Source organism: Anolis sagrei, chromosome 3 (genome assembly GCF_037176765.1).
Source record: "Anolis sagrei isolate rAnoSag1 chromosome 3, rAnoSag1.mat, whole genome shotgun sequence".
NCBI classification, from domain to species: Eukaryota; Metazoa; Chordata; class Lepidosauria; order Squamata; family Dactyloidae; genus Anolis; species Anolis sagrei.
This window is the reverse complement of record NC_090023.1, coordinates 215,345,683-215,364,929: the sequence shown is the minus strand read 5'-3', so window position 1 is coordinate 215,364,929 and position 19,247 is coordinate 215,345,683. Positions and strand designations below refer to the sequence as shown.

Genomic DNA, 19,247 nt, shown 5'->3' with positions numbered 1-19,247 from the left:
GGGGAGGGGGGGAGAGAGCAATGCAGCAATAAGAGCCCAAAATGAGAGATAGGCTGGATCTACACTGCAATATGAACCATCACGGAGAAAAAGATCCTCCAGGGAGACCCTGCTTTCCATCCCGCCATTGTCACAGGCACGATTGGTGGGGACAAGAGACAGGGCCTTTTCGGTGATTGCCCCCCAGCTATGGAACTCCCTTCCTGGTGAGATCAGATCGACCCCCTCCCTTCTGACCTTTAGAAGGATGATAAAAACTTGGCTGTGGGACCAAGCTTTTGGGACAGGGCAATAAAGTGGCAATAGGAAATATGACCAGGCCAATTAGATTTGACGCGGATGACTAGGACGGTTTTAAGTGGTGTATTTTAATATTTTGATAAATTTTTTAATGTTTATGTATTGTATGTGAATTTGTGTCCCGGTATTGAATGTTTGCCGTTTATATGCTGTGCTCTGCCCTGAGTTCCATTTGGGGTGAGAAGGGCGGAACATAAATGTTTTAAATAAATGAATTAATAAATAAAATCCAGTTGCAGAATAACCGCATTATATTGGATTATATGGCAGTGTAGATCCAGCCTGAATAGAGGCCACAGCAGCACTTGAGACCCTTCTCCCAAGCTAATAGTGAGCAAGTTGATAGAGATTCTGTGTCTAAATCCAAAGTTGGTTAAAAACTAGAATTGGCTCCCTTTCAGATACATTACACTGGTTGCAGTTAATTAAAGCTGTTATGAATTAATAATCTTGAGGAACTCATTTATGATTGGCTTGTATTAATGACCTGTATATTATGGGGGACCCATTCTCTTGTTGGTCAGGAAGCATGGTATTTCCATTCCCCTTCATATGAGCAATGTGAGAGAGAATTGTAAAGGGGACCCCATTTCTGACTGTTGCACTAGAGATCCCTAATAGGCAGCACTGAAAAAGTCAAGCTAGATCTACACTGCCATATACTGTAATCCATTTTCTGAATCCAGATAATTTTCTTTGAACTGGATTATATGAGTCTATAGTGCTGTATAATCCAGTTCAAAGCGGATAATCTGGATTATATAGTAATGTAGATGGGGCCTCTGGAGAGGTAACCAACCCCACCCCTTTTGATACTAATGTTGGTCAAAGTGGCCCCTGGTCAAAGTGGCCCCAAGTTAAGTGGTCCCTGGTCAAAATTGGTCCTGGTCAAAAGGTCCCTGGTTAAAGTGGGCCCAGGTCAAAGTGGGCCTTGGTCAAATGGTTCCTGGTCTAAGTGGACCCTGGTTAAGTGGGACCTGGTGAAGTGGGCCCTGGTCATGTGCCCTGGTCAAATTGGGCCCTGGTCAAAGTGAGTCCTGGTCAAAAAAGGTTGGGAACCACTGCCTTAGGTTAATGCTAGGATCCCCCGAAACAGCTTGGCAACAGTGAAAGCTTTCTGAACATCACCTAGTGGCTGTTTTATATATTTATACAAATCTGTTGTGCAGTGTTTACAGAAGACTCTGTAAAATATGCCTTAGCTGTACTTCATTAAAAAAAGGAAAACTGACGTGTTTAGCAAGTCTTTCAAATGCTGATTTGTTATCAGTAAATTTTGATTTTTATACCCATTTTATATGCTTATATATCCTGAGTCATATAAAATGTCTCAGGTGAAAGAGGTTGTCCTGCTCTAATGCACCCCTTCTAATCTGATACCTTCCTTCAAGATGGTTGGAAATGATGGGTGTTTTGATCAGAACATTTGAAGCAAGCATGACTTTGAGAAGCCCCCCCCCCCCAATGTAATAAAAGCAATATATGCCAGATGTATACCTATGTGGCGGAAAGGGATCAATAGTTATCAAAAGAAATTACAATAATTTAAAAACATATCAAGAAATGTTACAAATAATCACAATGCAGTAAATAGATAATAAAACATTGAGTGTTGCCACTTTAAAAATAGAGAAGCTATTAAACCATGTGGAAAAAAATATAAGCAAGTGCTGACAAGGTTAAATATGTGAGAAATAATTAATTGGGGGTATATGCTATTTACTTGAAATGGAATATATATGTGTGTGCACGTGCATATGTGTAAGTATACAGATGTGCATTCAATATGCTATCTGAGAAGTGTTAAGAAGATGAAATGCTAGTCAAGTTCCTCCTTGAAAATATATACATTTGTCTGCAGTTCTAACTACATCTTGGAACTGAAACTTGCACGGAAATAGGTTTATGAACATACCAGTAAGATAAAGTTGCACTTACTGTATGATGGGAGCCATCAGCAATGTTGGTGGAATTTAAGGAAAATATAGCCCCTCTGGCTCCTACATAAAGAATTCCTTTCTCGTCTTCTAGTAAGAGGGTGGTATAATTCTGAGCATTACTGGTAAAATGCCTTGCAGAAATCAGATCTGGGGAAAGAAACACAGTGAATTTTGAAACCTCGCCATTTTGTGATACTACCAATTCCTTTGGAATTACAGTTGAACAGAAGGCAATGAACCAATAATATATGTATGGGCTGTTATACTCCCATCGATCTTGTCAGATAGACTAAACACATATGAAGTTCTAGTTATCCTTCTAATGAGGCAATCATTGACTAACTTTAGTGCACAGAGGGAGAGACTAACAAATGAATTCAGTGCTATTTTTTTTCTATCTCACAATGTGTATTCTTTCTTGATCAGACAGGTTGAAGGAGCCCAGGCAAATTGTGACAAATTGCCAGTGCCAACAGAATCAGATACGTTCTTTAATGAATCATATATATCCTTTAGTAAAATAAGTAAAAAAATAATTGTGCTGAATCTATTTTTCTCGTAACTAGAAATGAAACCGAGAAGTTATGCAGGGAAGCCAAAGGTAATACCATTATGCCACAAAAAAGTTGAACTGCTCATATGTCGTGTACAGCTCTCTTTTAGGTCTGTGGTCTTGAAAAAAAAATGTTCTTTCTGGTGTAGTCATGTTTCTTAAAATAGAAGGGAGGTACCATATATACTTGTATATAAGTCAACTACATGTATAAGACAAGAGTATATTTTGTCATCCAAACTATGAATTTTGAGGTGACCTATGGATATGTTGAGGGAAATTTTATGGAGAGAGAAAAGTGTCAGTGCGATTTCAGGAGGCCAGTTGCGCCATGGTCACCATCACCATCATGGTAACCATCACTAGCAAAGTCCCATCCAGACATTTAAAAAATCCACTAGCTGCAATGCAGCAGAGGGAGTAGGTACTTCTTTCAAGTTCTCCCAGAAAGAACTAAGCTCTCACCTTTTGCCACTCCACTTACAGAAGGGGATGGCCCCTTTCCTGATAAGAGATAAGTATAGTATTTACATTGACCTACAGATAACACTGGTTAACATGGTTTTCGATCCTGGGTTATAAATGTCATTTCCTAATTGTTCTATCATTAAAACATGAGATTTTTTTTATTAAACTGCAAAAACTTTGTTTTTGTGGGACATCCTGCAGCACATGGTGCTATACCTTTTCAATGAATATCTTATCAAGTCTCAACCTATTCAACATAGTTTGTGGCAGCCACAAAAGCGAAGTTTCTGAAGTATAACAACTACTTTCAAAGTAAGTACTGCACAATTAAACAGGAATAACATATTTCAAACCAGGAACAGAAAATCTTTCAAATTTTGTTACATAGTGCACGAGTTTTTTGAGATGAATGTTTGGGATCAACATTTACACACTTTTAGAAGAGTACATATCACATATGCTATTGTAAAACATGGTAAAAATTAATTTCCAGGTAAAGCTTTGAACATGATATTTAATCCAAATGGGCCGAATAGGTCACATTATTCAAAACAATGAAGTATGAAACGTTTTCATTCTGTATAGGTTCTGTCATGATTCAGCCCTTAACTGGTATCATAGGTTTCACCAGAGGTCTTTGTCTGATGGGATAACTCTTAGGTTCCCACAAAACCTGAAATTGCTCAACAAGAGAACGTCCCACATCCTCCCCATGGACATTTCTCATGGCTAACTAGTACTGAAGACACAGGGAAAGCAACCTGGTGGCCTCCAAATACATATTTTGGATCATAACTCTCATAATGTCTGACAAGTAAGCATGCTGGCAAGCCACTAGGTCACATATCCCTGATTGAAAGCCAAGGTTCAGATTAGAGTTACTGCTGATATAAGTACTAGTTATGTTTCCAGACTATTTCATCCTTACCTGCTGCCTATAATGTTGCTCTGTAAAATCCAGGTTTAAATTATCAGCCCACTATTTGGGTTCCTAATTATATCAGCAGAGAAGGTCCAAGCCATTTTAACACCCAAGCCATTTTAACACCCAAAGCAGGAAATACCAAATACTATTCTAGTGATGGATAAAACAGAATAGTAAAAATCTGTTTTGCTTGAAATATTTCCTCTAAATTTACCAGGTGCCAATGTTATCTTTTGCCAGTTTTTTTAAATAAATAAATAAATAGTCCTGATGTTTTAAAATATGCCAATATATTTAGTATCTTCTCTTCCAACTTTGAACTGGACTTTACAGTTGGTTGTTTTGAGTTTATTAAATGTTCCTGTTAGTGCCTTTGTTGTCTGTTGATGCTAGAACAGAAAAGGTCTAATTGCCCCTTAAAATCCTAGTTTTTGAAGTGTCATTATTCTGTCTGTTGTTTAATTGTTACCTGTGTGCTTAAATTTCTGTAAATGGTTCTTTGATAATAGGAATGCTGTCAGTAGTTTACATAATAGTTTACATAAATAACAGAAACTAAAATGGAAAGATGAATGATCTTTATACACAGGTTTATCCTCTTTTCTACAGTCTGACTGTCCACTTGTTTATGCTAATGTTCATTGTTTCCCAAATCCCTCGGGTCACTGATACTGCAATCCTATACACATATATTCAGAAGAAAGACCCACCAATTCCAGAAGAGTAAGTGTAAGACTGCAGCTTTAATAAACCCAGGTTTTTTTTTTTTGTCGTGTCAGGAGTGACTTGAGAACCTGCAAGTTGCTTCTGGTGTGAGAGAGTTGGCCGTCTGCAAGGACGTTGCCCAGGGGACGCCTGGATGATTTGATGTTTTTGTCATCCTTGTGGGAGGCTTCTCTCATGTCCCCGCACGAGGAGCTGGAGCTGATAGAGGGAGCTCATCCGCCTCTCCCTGGATTCGAACCTGCGACCTGTCGGTCTTCAGTCCTGCCGGCACAGGGGTTTAACCCACTGCATCACCGGGGGCTCCTCAATAAACCCAGTACACAGTTTTTAAAGGCTCTGCAAATTCTAAATAATCAGAATGTACAACATTTTAATAGGTTATCAATCATATCGATTAACACATGAATCCTATTCTAATATCTTAAAGCAACATTTAGAGACAATTAACTAGTGAAATTAGTATTATGCCAGTTTTATTTCAAAGTGGGTTGTTTATGCCAAATTCTATGCATATTCATGCAGATGCAACTTCCACTGGGCTAACTCTCTTCTAAAATGCCTTTTCTGGTTTCAGAACAAAGTGGCAATCCTAAATAATTAAAATGAGAAGTTAATTAACATCAACCAAGAGTTCCACAGTTCTGAGCAAACATCATTATTATTTACTTATTTAAAGCTTTTTGCCTCAGTCCTTCCAGAAAAGCTTATATAAGACATAACAACAAGGGAGTTTTGCCTATATCGTTAAAATCAGAATGACATGCTCCCAAAAAGGCACAAGATGGGAGAAAAAAAGAAACCCAGGAAACAGTTGTAAAAACTGTATATAGGTCCTTCTAAGGAGTAGCTGGAACAGAAATAGATAAGAGGTATGGACCAAATAGAGCCCTCTATTGTAAACTGATAGAATGGTTGAAGTCAGGGGACAGTTGGTGTTGGGAGAGCCCAATGAAGTTGTAACTCAATTCAGTCAAAGTTGCAAAGTTGTTGGGGTTGGTTGTACCATAGTCACTGTTCACTAGTCACCCTGTTAATGGGTATGACTTGAAATTAAGGATACAGTATTCAGAATGAAAGTTCACCCGGCTTGATTTCGAAGTCTCCCTAATTGCTTAAACCAGATTTTATTTTGTTCCACCACTTTTTTACAGACTTTTTAAATACAAACAGCTGGGTTATTTTTCTAGCCAGGTTGCTGATGGTAATCTTTACTGGTCCTCAGTATAATTTATATGAATAGTTTTTCAACTTCCTCCCACATGGCTTTTTGTCACCACTGATGGTTTATCAGTTGGGCTTACAGTTCCCATAAAAACTGCTTTGCTGTGAATATGACTACACCCGAAACTAGTTTATCTCTTTCATTTGTAAGACTTATGTCCTGTTCTTATATGAAATTTTCTATCCAAGAAACTGATCTCTTTCATACCTATAAAGCTTTAGTGCTTAGCTATGGTCTGCAGTCACAGACAGTCCCAGATTCGCTGGATCCCTTAAACTATTTTTACTTTTGTTGTCTAATGGTAGGTTAAGAATGATAAACCTTTGATAGTTTTACTATTGCAACCATCTCAAGAAGTCTGTCAATCCTTCACAGCCAAAGAAATCCACAAGATGGGAATAAAGTCAAGCCTACAAGATAACTAATTGTGTGTCCCCGCACTAACACTATCAAGCCATTCTTTGGGCTGTCAAGTGAGAACTATTAAACTGATACTTCCCATGAAGTCCAAATGCAGGTATGTGGTTTAAAACAGGCAGGAGTCAAGGTCTTGAGTAGAAAAGGTTAATGAGAAGGAGGTCAGAAGTCAAAGTTCAGCAGATATCAAAGTCTAGGACAACAAACAATGGGTCAGGAGGGCCAACTGCAGGTACACAGTCAAGAAAATCCAAGAAAATAATCGGGAGAAGGGGGTAGGATCTATGCAGGCCTCACACTAGTCACTAACAACTATAAGTTGATAAACTAGTTATCAGGGTAGTGTTATATAGGATGTATTTGGATAGACCTTTATAGTCAACTCTCTGGATGATCAGTCAGACAGGTTTTGCAGCCTAAATAGTACTCCCAAAAGTTAATGCTTAATCTACTCAACTCAAAGTAGGCGATAATGGTTGGTACAACAGGAGGTAAGGCACTTCTCAGAGATTCACAAATACACACCACTGTCCACTTAACTCTTAATGCCTGCATGCTGAGGCATGGCCTGGTTCTCACTCCTCTGGCCACCTGAAGCCTTATATCCACCTGCTACTCTATTGAAACCCATCAAAATGGACAACAGTGCAGGGAGTGTGCATTTTGAAATGTTATGCTATATATAAAAGAATGCCTATTATAGAGAATTTCCTTCCTCTTAGAAACCCAAAAAAAAAAAAAATCCAGCACCATGGAAATGTGAACTTTCAGAAACCTAAGTATGTGGGCAGGGATGAAAGAGAAGGTAGACAAACTAAGTATCTTTTGAAACTGAATATGTGAGTCTCACTTCCTGTAAGGCACAGAAGGAAGTGAAAATATATAAAGGCAATTTGAACTCTAAGTTGATTTATCCTGAAGTGCCAAATCAATACCCTCCAGTCAGTATTAGATTATGATTTTTTTTAAACAAAACCATCTTTAGAAAGGTGCCTATGTTTTTGTTATAAAATGAACATTGCCGTTTTCCCTCCCTCCCTACACAGCTTGCTATAACACAAGCAAAGAACAAGTAGAGCACATCAGGCATGATGATAGTCTGTTGCTTTATCAGAACATGCAGGAAAATGCTCTCAAATGCATGCATGCTTATGGTCCCGTCCAGACACATGCTCACATTATTCTCAGCACCATTTTCTAAGATAGGAAAGCCTTGCTTTCCCTTGAGAGAAAAGAAAAATAATCATCTTGCTGGGACACAAGCACCCGAGGCAGACAGCTGCCCTGCTAGTAAGTGCTATTTATATCCCCCACCCACTACTTTGCAAGCTGAGTCACCACAGGGCCAGTTCAGACCAGGGCTGGCAAGAGGGAAGACAGTTTGAGGTCAGACTGTGACTCCCAAGCCCTCGGGGCTTTCACAACCCTCCTTCCCCTCCTGACCAGCTGAATGCCCTGGGCAACAGAGCTCGGTGATCTGCCCTATCTCAGGGACCCTCTTGGTTGCTCAGCTTCTCAGCTCTCATACCAAGGCAGCAGTTTGCACTACTAGGCTGTTATAAAAGAAGTTACAGCCATGACAACCAATTGAGAAGGCAAGATAAATACCCACAAGATATTTATTATAAGACAGATGAAAAACTCAAAATGACAGAACATCCTTAGTGGCCACCTACAGTTCCCATCTGAGACCACTTAAAGATATCGTCAACAAGCTATCAACAAATTCTGGAGAGTAACATAGCCTGGAAGCTCTGGAAAGCAGGCCTTTGTTGGCCTACAGATATCCTCCAAATCTTGTCTTCACTTGTAACAGAATACATAACAATGGATGGTAATACAGGGACAAAATTGTTTTTTATTTATTCAGTCACTTCTGACTCTTCATGACTTCATGGACCAGCCCACGCCAGATTTCCCTGTCAGCCGTTGCCACCCCCAGCTTCTTCAAGATCAAGCCAGTCACTTCAAGGATACCATCCACCCACCTTGCCCTTGGTCGGCCCCCCTTTCTTTTTCCTTCCATTTCCCCCAGCATCATTATCTTCTCCAAGCTTTCCTGTCTTCTCATTATGTGACCAAAGCCTAGTTTTTCAACCCTTTTTTTAGGCTGAAAAGCCCCCCCCCCCCCCCGGCTTATACTCAAGCCTAGTTATTTATTATTATTATTATTATTATTATTATTATTATTATTACATTTATGTTTTTACTCTATTATTGTTGGAAGGATAAGTAAACACATTTACTTTGAAGAAGTCTTATCTTAAATTACAGTTTTATGTAAATATTCAAAAACATTTAACCTACTGACGCCTCAATTAATGTAATTTTATTAGTATCTATTTTTATTTTGAAATTTACTAGTAGCTGCTACAGTTCCAACCCTCAGCTTATACTTGAATCAATATGTTTTCCCAGGTTTTTTTGTGGTAAAATTAGGTGCCTCGGCTTATTTTCAGTTCGGCTTATACTCATATATATAAGGTAATTCATCTTTGCCTCTAATATCCTTCCCTCCAGTGAGCCGTCAGGCATTATTTCCTGGAGTATGGAGTGGTTTGATCTTCTTGTGGTCCAAGGCACTCTCAGAATTTTCCTCCAACACAACAGTTCAAAAGCGTCTATCTTCCTTTGCTGAGCCTTCCTTATAGACAAGACTCTACCACAATGCCAATTTTGTCTCTACATCTATACTTGGAGCAATATTACAGGGGACAATAACATCATTCACAAGATCAGAGGTACATTGATTTGCTCTTCTTCCAGTGTGATATATGCCATCGTATACCAACAACATCCTTCTATTCTGTACATTGGACAACCAGTACAAGAGGATTATTGGATAAAAATCTGACACTAGAAATGACCATATGGGAAAAAACAATTTCAGAATGTCTCGGCCTTCTTGGACACACAGTAAGTGATTTACAGGTTACAATCCTTGAACAAGAAAATTACAAAGGACAAAAATTGGCTGGATGAATTATACCTTTGCTTTCTGATGGTAGAATGTACACAAACTTTATTTCGTGCACAAAATCATTAAAATATTGTGCTAGAATGACTTTCAAGCTATGTATGTAATATGTAAGCAAAACATAAACGAATATTGTGTTTAGACTTCAGTATAATCTCCAAGAAATCTTGTTATGCATATGCAAGTATTCTAAAATTCCAACACTTCTTGTCTCAAGCACTATGAATCAGGGATACTCAACCTGTACAACAGTCCTTGCTATTATTGCACATATAACAAGAGTCTTCTCAGACTGAGTTTTGAAATTTGACAAATGGACCTGTGTCCAGGAGATTGATTGCTTTCACAAATCAACACTCATCACTGTAAATATTTAAAAGGCTGGATTGTCTTACACTAGTGGTTCTCAACCTGTGGGTCCCTAGGTGTTTTGGCCTACAACTCCAAGAAATCCCAGCCAGTTTACCAGCTGTTAGGATTTCTGGGAGTTGAAAGCCAAAACATCTGGGGACCCACAGGTTGAGAACCACTGCAGGAGAATACAGGAGAATGGCCTCCCCCTTTCTTCCTTTTTATATTTTGTCATAGTTGTCCATCACTTGAATATGTGAACTGATTCTATTGAACTTTCATATCTGATACAGTGTTATCATCAAGTAACAAATATGTCATTACAGACTGACTCTTGGATTGGAATTTTATACAAATGGGCACGATTTATTGAATCTGATTCTTAACTACGAAGGAGAAAAAACAACAACAAAAAATGCAGAATCTTACAAGATAGTCCATGCTTATTTTCCAATGTCATGGGGGAAAATTTAAACAACCATACTTGATGGGGGCTCTGTTATTTTGATACACTTTGAAATAACTCTCAGCAACACTCAGTTATATCACATAGCATATTCACTTTATCCACTCATATATAACTCCCAGAAGGTTATCATTCCATTCAGCTCATCAACAACTCTGAAATGGTGCCAGTAATAGGAACAAGCCTTGTAGAGGCTTTCTGGATTAGTTTCATGACATCTACTGAACCAAAACTCTTGATTCAAAGAATAGACTTTAAACCTCTATTCTTGACAACATTCTTTTGTTTGCCGATACTATTATAAACAGCAATGTACTCTTCATCCCAATACTGTCTGAGGAATGATTAAAGCATGGATTCTAATCCTACAATACAATGTTGAAAATTGGAACCAGAAGGAGAAGATGGTATTTGACAAAAAGCTAGTAAACCAAGATAGAACCACTATTGTCTTTGAATCTTAGGTTAAAATGGATTACATTCACCATTCTATTTATCATTATTTTATTACTTGTCAATTGTGTTGATTGTACACAGAGGGAAATTCCTTATAAATGTGGATTATTTGGAAAAGAGCAATTCAAGATATCTCGCCCAACTTACAAAAGTAGAATAATTTACATTAGTCTTCCTAACTGGATGTCCAATAGATGTTTTGAACTTTCAACTTCTAAAATTACTCACTATTTGCTGTATCAACTGGGGCTGATGGGACTGGCAGTCCAAAACATTTCGAAGGCATCAGACTGAACAAGTTTGTTCTAGATCAGTGATACTCAACCTGTGGGTACCCAGGTATTTTGGCCTACAACTCCCAGAAATCCCAGCCAGTTTACCAGCTGTTGGGATTTCTGGGAGTCGAAGGTCAAAACATCTGTTAATCCACAGGTTGAGAACCACTGTTCTAGATGTACTATAAATATAGCACCACTGTGTTCTAGTACATTATACTTAACAGTACCATGCAGGCGATCCTCAGCAAATACAGGGATGTGTTCCTAAACTGAACAAAAATTACCACAAGCGATGACTTCAAGTGCGTGCATAGATGTATATCAAGTTTCTAAATAAATCATCTGGGATCAGTATGCAACTTTTCTTTTCCAGAATTTTGAAGTCCAAAATACTCCAAAATCTAAAAATGTCTAAATTATATTTATTTGTACATCACCACTATCTCCCAAAGGGACTCGGAGCAACTCACAGAAGCACTACAAGTGCCACATGTAGACAACAATACATAAGTATAAATGCAATGACATAAGTATAATAACAGTGAATAAAAATCTCATTACTAAAATTATTTTAAAATGAAATCATAAAATTCCTAAAATGCTGTGGGATCTGCCAGCCAGCTATCTGTCGTAACATTCAATCGAAGTGCAAGCCAGTACTATCAATGATTCATCACACTGGCCATGGATTACTCAGGATCAAAGGCTGTATAAAGAGTAATGTTTTTAGACTTACCCAGAAGGCCTGAAGAGAAGGGGCTAATCTAATTTCCTTAGGAAGGGTATTCCAGAGCCAGGGAGCCACACTGAGAAGGCCCTCTCTCTCATCCCCACCAACCATGCTTGAAATGGTGGTGGGACTGAAAGATGTGCCTCCCAGCAGATCTTAATGCCCATGCTGGTTCATAGAACTGGTGACTAAGATAGTGATACCTTTACTTCTGATGGTTCAGACACAAAACTATTTTAAATATTGCATGAAATCCCCTTCAGACTATGTGTATAAAAACATACATTAATTTTGTGTTTATACTACTGTCTCATCTTTAAAATGTCCAATGTTGTATGTGCAAATTCCAAAACACTTCTGGTCCCAAACATCTCAGATAAAGGATATTCAATGTGTGTGTGTGTGTGTGTGTGTGTGGTTTGTCTTGAAAGTTGGAGATTGCTTCTGTTTTTCAGAAAGCAAGACTTAAAATGAGAACTTGAGGCTTGTTTCTGGCTCACCACATCATGGAAAAAGGTGGGTTAATCTGGAGCTGAAGTTTGCCAGCTTGAAAACCAACACTCTGGATATGCAACTCATCCTGGAGACTGAAGCCAACTATAATTTCATTCAAAACGCATACAGTTAAGGAAGGCAACAGCCCTGCTTATTTGCATGTACAACAGCCATGATGAGGCCGACAAATGAGGCACAGATGGAAAAGCGATCACTCCAAATTGTTACATGCAAGGTGTACAAACAGTTGCAAGCTGTAATTGCTAAACCTGCCAACACAGCGAATGAATTCCCTAAGCAGATCTTTAACACTGCAGTGTCACCTTCCTGATACTGCAGCCCTACCTCGAGGTGGATCATATCAGTGACAGACGGCAGGTATCTGCCTTTGAGGTGTCATCACAACTGTGCCAAATTGAAGGGTAGGTCTCAATGGGAGGGACAACTGCAATAGCCTCCTCCCTCACCTGAATTCTAGCTGTGAAGGAGAAAGCCATATAAAGCCTGCATTTTAACTCATTGGCCGCTGTGTTGCCTGACATAAAGAAAGGTGAAAGTTAAAGCTCTTTACAAATGGGAGGACTTCTTATCAATGCCCTTTCCTGACATGTTTCAGACAGCTCTCCTTCTCAAGGTTACCTGAACTTATCAAAACTACGACTCAGGATCATTAGCTCCACCATGACCTCTGCAAGACAGGCTGTGCTTCTCTTTGAAGGGCTTCGCATCTGCATAAAATCTGTGCTCTTCTCAGTATGAGCAGCATTTTTAGAGTCACCGTTTCCTCCTTCCACAGAAAATACAGAATTCTATAGAATATTAACTATGGGATCCTTGCCAATTAGAGCTTAAACCTGAATGCTAGGATTACACTGTCCAGATTTTAATCATTACGGGTGCCTTGAAGCACAGGCCAGCTTACACAACTAGAAGAATTAGGCAGTACTGCTTTTTTTCTTTATTATATCACTCAAGGCTTTAAGTAGGAGATTGCAATTTTGAATAGTATCTTCCTCCTTTTATAAAACCCTCTCTATAGACTTTTTTAAAAATCAGATATAAATCTAAGGAAAGATTTTTTCAAAAGGAAATCAAATAAACATACATCACATATTCACACTGCGCTGCACAAAATGGTTCAGTCTAAGAAAACTTGAACCATTTGATCCTGCTGAATGAGTAAACAAGTCCTGAAAAATACTCAAAATAATGTTTTTATTTATTTTATTTATTTAAAGCATTTATATTCCACCCTTCTCACCCCGAAGGAGATTCAGGGTGGAGCACAACATATAAACGGCAAACATTCAATGCCGAAACATACTAGACCATATACATACAAAAACATTAAAATCACTTATCTTGACGTTAAAATCCTCTAGTTAAAACTGTCTCAACAACCATATCAAATTTGGAATTTGGTTTTAGTCCTTATTCTAAATATGTTTAATATTTTACCTGTTTACTGAGCTTGGATTCCTACTTAACCATTAGCAAAGATTCACTGCACATACAATAAAGTTGAGGTTGGGTAAAATAACCAAGGAGAAGTTAAAATTCACTGGATGTCTTAGTTCAGTTGAACTGGTCCACCGCTTGACCAAGCAAACAACAAACCTTCTCACTCCAAACTGCACAACCATCCGATTCATCAGCAAGTGGACAGTGAAGTGTGAAACTAATTCAAATGTCAAGTCAATGAGATCTTCTTAAGCAGGCAAACCTTTGGAAAATTTATCAGCTACATGCTCTGTTCTCAGCATTGACATTCAAACATGAGCAGCAGCCTTGCCCGCCACAAAAGCTCTCTTTCTCATGCCCTGTGTGCCAACTTACTTTATTCCGCTCTCCAAGACGAAAAGGAAATGGCAGGGAATAGGCAAGGCATGAGTGAAATGTCCTTCTTAACACATTACTCTCATTCAGTTCTTGTCCCTTGTTTCTGGGAGAAACACAGAGAGCAAGGGATGACGGAAGCTGGAAGCTGCTCAGTGCAAAAACGTAATAGCACCGTACTAGAGAAACACTAGGGTATCTGTAAAGTTTGATTTCTCAGTACCAAGAAAGTGGTAGTGAGAGAAGTACAGGCAGTCCCCAAGTTACAAACATCCAACTTAAAATGACTCACAGTTAAGAACAGGGGTGAGACAACAGGAAGTGAGAGAAATCTACCCCTAGAAAGAGAAATTCACTCCTGAAAGAGTGATCATGGGGAAAAGGTGTCTCCACTGAAGCTACTGCAAAAATGTTACTATTCATACAGCTTTGATAAACAAGAATATTACAGATGAACAAAATTGGTGAAGGACATAAACATTGAACTATTTATCAAGTGCATATTTCAACAGAGAGAAGGATAGCTTTTACTTACTTATTTACCTCCTGAATGTGGAATACATAAACTCTAAGGCAGAGGTCCTCAAACTTTTTAAACAGAGGGCCAGGTCACAGTCCCTCAAACTGTTGGAGGGCCGGATTATAATTTGGAAAAAAACATGAATGAATTCCTATGCACACTGCACATATCTTATTTGTAGTGCAAAAAAACACTTAAAAACAATAATTAAAATGAATAATATTTTTTTAAAATATATATATAAACTTATTAGTATTTCAATGGGAAGTGTGGACCTGCTTTTGGCTGATGAGATAGGATTGTTGTTGTTGTGTGCCTTCAAGTCGTTTCAGATTTAGGTTGACCCTGAGCGAGGGCCGGGTAAACGACCTTGGAGCGCTGTATCCGGCCCTCGGCCCTTAGTTTGAGGACCCCTGCTCTAAGGCTTCATCTATACTGCCATATAATTCAGTTTCTGAATGTACATTAACTGCGTTGAATTGGATTACATGGCACTGCAGTTATTCAGCATTCAAAAACAAATTACTATATATGACAGTGTAGATCCAGCAAAAGAGACCCTTTGTGTAGGGTACAAGGATCTAAATAATGCTTTGCTAATCTACTGGAACACAGTTGTACAAAATAATGCCTGGAGAATGAGCAACATCCAACTGACAACACACAGCTATCTCTATAACAAATATTCTTGCCATGGAAGATAAGAAGTAACTATTTTTGGTCAATATAATGATTCAACATAGAAAAATAATTTAACTGGAAATCAGAATAAAATCCCAGTACACCTATGAGCATGGCATTGAGAGCAGACATGAATCTGGTGTAAAAAGCAAAAATTATCTACTATCTCATAACCCAGCTTTGCAGATATTCAGATAAAGATGATCAGTTTGTTTTTATTCCCTAAAACTGGGGACCAGAAATCCTGATATTGATATAAATTCCATCAGTTTAAACTGAATGGACTTCCAGATAAAGTACTCACGATCAAAATTCAAATCGACTGCACTGCTTGATTAAGGGAGGCTTATTTTATTTTCGTCCTCTAAAAAGTCAAGGCTACAGCTGTTTCTGAAGGGATACTGATTGCATACCTAACATTATGCAAACAACAAATTCAAGAAATATTACAGCAATATTCTAAAGATTCACAACAACTGAGTAGTGCTAAACCAATACCTTTCAAATTACATTAAGGTTTGAACTTCTTTCTGCTACCCAGTGCAAACTACTGAATCATTTCACAAACTGATATATGTTTAAATGATCTGATTCTTCTAAAGCTGCCTAAAATATTTAAGAGGGAGGAATCATCGTATCATGGTTTGAATGCTGAGACTACAATGCTGGGGACCAGGATTCAATTGGAAACTCACTGAGTGATATTGGTCGAGTCATACACTCTCAACAACCCGCACTTGAAGTATCACACTTGACTTGAAGTATTACAACATCAACAACAACAATCAACTTTATTAGCTGTGTTAATGTGTATTCAAGTCACTTGTCAACTTAGGGCAGAAAGACACAAATCAAATTAATTTGATACTGTTTTCCATGACCATGGCTGTGGAACTCTCTCCCAAGAGAGACCAGAATGGCCCCATCCCTGCTGGCCTTCCACAAGCAAGTCAAGACTTTTTTCTGCAGGTAGCCGTTTGGAGAAGGATAATGGGCACTTTGCTAGGGATGTTGTGGGTGGGATTTGGGGGGATGGGGTTGCATGCTTTAAAAAATGTTGTATTTTTTAATTTTAACTGTATTTTTAACCTAACACACACAATACGATTTGATTTTTAAAATTTGTATTCACTTTGTTTTAAATCAATGATTTCCAACCTTTTTTTATTTTATTTTTTTTTTAACCAGGAACCACTTTGACTAGGGAACACTCTCCAACATCAGTACCAAAAATTTTGGTCAACTTTAGATCTGGCTTGATTATTTGGGTGCTGATTCAGAAAGTTGCACTGGATAGACCACATCAGCTCTAGTTTCTGATACAGAATAGATGCCATCCTGTAGTCGCCATCTGCTTGCCCACAGAAAATCATATTTAATAATCTACAGCTGATGTGGTAGTAGTAATCTTTCGTGGGTAGTCAGCCTCTCCCTTCCCAAAATCCCTGTTGCCTTGGCACTTGTAGAGAAATGTTTAGTATAGAGTGTTTATTATACTGTATTTAAACTGTATTTATGTATTACATTTATTGCCATGGCCTAGCTGTGAGGGATAGGTTGCCATGGTGACAAGACAAAGCCTCAGAGGAGGTGGGCGGAGCTTAAGGAGGAAAAGGTTTGAAAGTGGCAGTTAAGCTCCAGTCCGGTGGAAGAGACCCGGGGAAGAGGATAGCCAGTTAGGGCTCTGTTGTGAAGCTGTGAGAATTCAGTAGTTTCTAGAATTTGTGAATATTTCTTCAGCAAGAGAGCTGAAGGTGTTACCTTGTTAGATTGCTTAGGTTAAAAGAATCTAACAGAGGGGGTTTTCAGGATTGCCAGTAAGGAAAGACTGGTGATCAGTGGTTTGTTCCGAGTATAGGGCAAACAGTGTGGACATTCACAATAGGGAACTCTGAAGTAGTATAAGCACTTCACTAAGAAGAAGTTTGTAGAATTGTATCATCAGAAGCATGTATCTCAAACCAGCCATTTTGTAACATCAAGCCTTGTGCCAAGTTCAAATTCTCAAAACTGCAACAATTACGTTCTGTTAACAATAACACTTGTTCTCTTTATATTTCAAACCTGCCTCCTCGATTGCTGTCAGGCTTGGTGCATTCCACACTACCAAAGTCACCTCACAACACAACTAAAGATAAACAGAGACCTAAACCAGCGTCTCTAAACATATTGGTGGCAGCTTAATTGATATCTAAAAGAAGGTTCCTCACAGAATATTAGTGGCTATAAAGAAGATTAATACTTCCTCACATAATTTTGTTGACAAGCGGTGGGATTAGTGCTTCTTTACATAATTTGGTGGCATCTAGTGAGATTAGGGCTGCTTCTTTACAGCACTATACAAGGGTTTTGCAAGACCAGCTGTTCTCGTAGCCATGTGGTTTCAAGGCAATGGTGTAGTAAGGCCGTGGACCATATTTTTGTTCTTGTGGACCACTGGTGGTCCATGGACCACAGGTTGAGAACCATTGTTTTAAATTGATCAAAATGTGTGAGTGTTAGCTGTCTTGAGTCTCCTTGGAGAGGAAGACGGTATAAATAAAGTAAATAATAATATAATAAAATTCTTAGACAAGGAATATTCAGAGGTGATTTAGCTAGTTCCTACCCACATACAAAAAGCAACCAGGGTCAAGAAAGACTGTGCATGTGACGTGTGTACATTAGATATTCTTTAAATTCATGATGAATGTAAAATACAGCCTTGTTGCAATGAGAAGAAACAGGATACTACGTAGTGTCATTCTTCAGCTTCATAAAGAGAGAGAGATGGGCACCCATCCTTTCTGAACCTCAGGTTTGGGCGGCTTACTTAATATAGGAAAGGCACCAGGAAAGAGGAAAGCCCTGCCCTCTATCTAAGGCAAAGAAGGATCATGGCTGCAAGGCAAGTAAAAAGCTCTTGGCACAGTGAGTAGCAAGAACAAAGCAATTCCATGATTACCCACAGTAATGCAATGTGGTTACTAAGGTAGCTTTTAAGAGAACAAGGCCAAAACATGAAAAGAGGTTAAGCAGGTGGGGGGTTTTCCAGTAAAGTAGAGCAGAGACTCTTGGTTTAACTGCTCAAGCAAAATCTGTCTCCAGGGAAGTGAGATGTTATAGCTAAAGCTACCTTTAATGTAATGTTTACTTTCACAACATGCTGTACTTCGGAGCATGAATTCTCTCTGCGTATTCATGTAAAACGTCTGTCTGCATAGACAATTTGCTAACAATCCTATATCCTATGAACTATCCACAGATGCAGACTTGCTCATGAGATGAAACAAAACTAAGTCATGCACATCCAATTTCAATATAGTGTTTTACTTAGCATACATTGGATTTGCTTCTGGAAGGCAGCTCTCTGTTAAATGCAAAATCCAAAAATTGAAATGGTCTAAAACAGCACCCTGAAAACAACCTCAAGTTTCTTGGAATAATACCAAACTCCCACTGAAATCAATGGAAATAAAAATCATGATTATGTTTTCATACTAAATTTAACAGGAACTAACAATTTCTACTACATGTAAAGTGTACGTGTTCTTAACTTGTGTTCTTAGACATCACATAAGGATATATACCGTATATTTTTAATTCACAATATTTTGACATGGTGGTGGTCTGATTTATACTGGGACTGTAGTACAGAGGTCACAAAGGGAAGTGACTCACTACTCATCTGGAATTTCAATGAAATTCATCTTTTACTTTTGGCAAAAAAAAAGCATTAGCACTAATGAGAGTTTTATTTCTAAGGCAACTTGAAAGACAGAATAAAATTGCAGCTGGGAAAGATCGCATCTTCCCTATCTACATGCTGTAGTTTAGATAAAAACTGTGGGTCTGTTTTTCCTATTAAGTAAAAGAACTGAGACATAGTTGGTAACAAAACAGGTTACAACTTGTTAGGTTAAACCA

General features: G+C 38.4%; 1 protein-coding gene across 6 annotated transcripts in view; it reads right to left on the bottom strand.

Moving 5' to 3' along the window:
- Positions 1-19,247, bottom strand: part of SEMA4G (semaphorin 4G) — a 149,771-nt gene that overhangs the window by 35,135 nt on the left and 95,389 nt on the right. For all 6 annotated transcript variants that reach the window (XM_060768290.2, XM_060768289.2, XM_060768293.2 and 3 more), the window contains one exon: positions 2,239-2,387. In XM_060768290.2, the coding sequence (XP_060624273.2) occupies positions 2,239-2,387 (149 nt within the window). The remainder of the gene's footprint in view (positions 1-2,238; positions 2,388-19,247) is intronic.